Consider the following 3,131-nt stretch of genomic DNA (forward strand, 5'->3'; position numbering starts at 1 on the left):
TATAGTTGTGCTGGCAGTACAATCCGCGTGCCTCTTAACACAAGGCCTTCTTTGGAGACTCACAGTTCTGTCGCAACGCGAGAGAAAGGCTGTAGAGTTGTGCTCTTCCAATGTTTGCCTTTCAGGGGTTTCTTTAGGGCTTGCTTGAGCGAGTAGATCACCGGGTCAGCTAACGTCGCTTCGGTTACCTCCTTTATGGTCATGGCACGAGGTAGGCTGTGAGACACGATGAAGTTCACATACTGTTCAGCGACAGACTCCATGCGCCGAAATGGTTCCGTGGAGTTTACTGGGTGGCGGGACAAGTAGTCAGATGGGTTGCTTGGACCACTAGTGTGTTGCACTTCAAAGGTGTATTGTTGAATTCGAAGTGCCAAACGCTCTAGCCGTGCTGAAGGCAGGGAGCGGGGGTTGCTGAGAATACTGACCAATGGCTTGTGGTCCGTTAGTAGGTGCAATGCTGCCCCATACAGGTAGATGTGAAAGTGCTCAATTCCCCACACTACAGCCAGCATTTCCCTTTCAATTTGAGAGTAGCGTGCCTCCACAGGAGAAAGGGCACGACTCCCATATGCTACCACCCTGGTTACACTTCCGGATGTCTGCGTGAGAATGGCACCTAGGCCATGAGGAGCAGCATCTACAATGAGTGTGATGTCCTTTCCTGGGTCAAAGTATGCAAGAGCTGTGGCCTCGGAAAGCTTTCTCTTCAGTTCGTCCAGGGCATCTTGCTGTATGTCTGTCCAACACCAGTCCTCTCCTTTGGCTGTGAGTTTCCTGAGTGGTTGGGTGAGGTGGGCCAGATTCGGTATGAACCGACCAAGGAGAAATTTCACTTCACTGGAACGGGTGGGTGGTGAGACACCGATTACTGCAGACACCTTGTGGGGTCTGGTTGTACACCTTTGTTTGAGAACACATGCCCGAAAAAGGTAAGTTCCTGTTGGTAGAATTTGCATTTCGTGACGTTCAATGTGAGGCCACTTGCAAGTAGACATTCCAGTGTCGCCTTCAAAGCTTCATCATGCTCCTTCTCAGTCTTTCCATACACCAATATGTCATCGCTTACGTTGAGAACGTTGGGGATGTTGGTTAGAACCTGACGGATGGTGTCCTGGAACACTTCGGCTGCTGAGCTGATTCCGAAGTTGAGTCTCTTGTATCGGAAGAGTCCAGCATGTGTAGAGAATGTGGTGATCACACGAGATGATGCATCAAGTTCTAGTTGGTGGTATCCGTCTTTCAGATCAAGTTTAGAGAAAAAGACGGATCCATTCAAAGCAACAAGGATGTCGTCCACTGTCGGTGTGACATGTCTCTCACGCTGGATGGCTTGGTTAGCACAGCGCATGTCGACACACATTCGAATATGCTCGGGGTCATGTGGTTTTGGTACTGCCACGATTGGAGATACTCAAGGGGTTGGTCCTTCAGTCTTTTCAATTATGCTGAGGGACTGTAGCCTTTCAAGTTCTTCTTCCAGTGGCTTTCGCATGGAAAAGGGGATGCGTCTGTGAGGTTGTGCTACTGGTTGAACAAGGGGGTCAACATGGAGGTGTACTTGGAAGCCCTTTGGACAGCCCACTCCCTTGAAAAGGTCTGGGTAGGCCACTCTCGGATCCAGTCTGTTTGGCACCACAATGTACGTGATCTGGACTAGTCCTAGACAGGAAGCTGCAGAGAAACTAAGTAGTGGGGTACAGTCTCCAGACACAACGTAGACAGTTTCATGGCTGCTGCTGTTCTTGTAGGTGATGAGAACGTCTAACTTTCCGAGTAGCGGTAATGGAGAATTTGACGTTTTTTGGACGTCTTGGACAGCGTTTCCTTGCTCAAACGCTTTTTCAAGCTATTCGAAATAATGACAGACACGGTAGCGCCAGTGTCAGTGGTAAAACTGACGGTCTCACCATCGAGTTTGAGATCCACCTGGGGAGAGGCCGTGATTGGACGACAGTGAGTGGAAGTCATGAAAACGTGTTCATCACTGTCAGGGCTGCTTTCCCGCACGACTTCATGCACGGTTTTGCGTGTTGAACGACACACACTAGCAAAGTGTCCAGTTTTGTGACAAGCATTACACTGTTTGCGAAGAGCGGGGCAACTGGAGCGTCCCTCACTATGAGGCCATGGTTTTCCGCAGTTGTTGCATGTTGCGTCTGTCCTTTGATGGCGCGGAGGCTCGCGAGGCCGTGATGGCGCTTTCCCGTGGTACTTCGGTTGATGAAGTCGTGAGGTGCGCTTGGAGTTCACTGCAAGTGTAGACGCTGACGCTGAGTTTTCTTTGTACTGCTGACGTTCTTGCTCGATCACAGAGATGTTGTGCTCGACCTCTTCAAACAACCTGCCTTGTTTGAGAATTCCTTGCAAGTCGAGGTCATGCTGCATGGCATACCGGCGTAGACGTGTTGACACTGTAGACAGTAGGATTTGATTCTTGATTTCGGTGTCGGCATCGGCGAAAGCACAGTGCTTAACGAGCTGTCGTAGTCTGGCGTAGAACGTGTCGAGTGATTCGTTTTCCATTTGCTTGGCTTGACGGAAGCGGTAAATCTCGATGGTAGTGTTCACTCGGGGTGCAAAATAGCCATCGAGCTTCTTGCGTGGTGCGGTGTAGAGAGGCGTTGCGTTGCTGGAGCCATCGGTGCTTGAAACGGTAGACGCAGTTGCGGCTGCGGGAGAATCAGGTAGCGAACAATAAATGTCATAAACTTCTTCACCAACGTAGTGTAGTTGTAGGGCCGTCTTCCGGACGTCAGCTGTGATGCCGCAGGCTACGTAGAAGTTTTCGAAGCGTTTCACCCACTTCAACCATTCGGTCCCGACGTTGTTGGCGTCAGTGGCACGCGCGTCGAAGAAAGGAAACGAGGGAAGCATGCTGTGCGCCATACCGCAAAGTGGAAATTCGGTCGATGTGTCCTGATATCTTCGTTCCGTTTAAAATAGTTGCTTGGCAGCATTCACGTAGTTCAGACGCATCCTCGTCGCCATTGTAACGTGCCGTAGGTGGAGTAATAAGACTGATTACGACCGATTGTGTCTCGAACGCACACGGGTTTATTTGTGCTACATCGCAGCTATATTGGAAGCTCCCTTGCTCTCTACCAGGGTTGCCTTCCTACATTACAAAA

General features: G+C 50.3%; 1 protein-coding gene across 1 annotated transcript; it reads right to left on the reverse strand.

Annotated features, from left to right (window-relative positions):
- Nucleotides 1-1,414: 1,414 nt before the first annotated feature.
- LOC125945143 (uncharacterized) lies at nt 1,415-2,889 on the reverse strand. Its single transcript, XM_049666718.1, has 2 exons — nt 2,121-2,889; nt 1,415-1,662 (listed from the first exon to the last, which is right to left on the reverse strand). Exons 1-2 carry the CDS (start codon nt 2,887-2,889, stop codon nt 1,415-1,417), a joined length of 1,017 nt encoding a protein of 338 aa, XP_049522675.1.
- Nucleotides 2,890-3,131: the final 242 nt, after the last annotated feature.

Source organism: Dermacentor silvarum, chromosome 4, assembly GCF_013339745.2.
Source record: "Dermacentor silvarum isolate Dsil-2018 chromosome 4, BIME_Dsil_1.4, whole genome shotgun sequence".
In the NCBI taxonomy this organism is placed as follows: Eukaryota; Metazoa; Arthropoda; class Arachnida; order Ixodida; family Ixodidae; genus Dermacentor; species Dermacentor silvarum.

Coding starts and splice junctions, on each gene's coding strand:
- LOC125945143 (XM_049666718.1), bottom strand. CDS start 2,889: ATGGCGCACAGCATGCTTCCCTCGTTTCCTTTCTTCGACGCGCGTGCC. Junction 1,663..2,120: donor CGGAAAACCATGGCCTCATA/GTGAGGGACGCT, acceptor CTTCCTGTCTAG/GACTAGTCCAGATCACGTAC.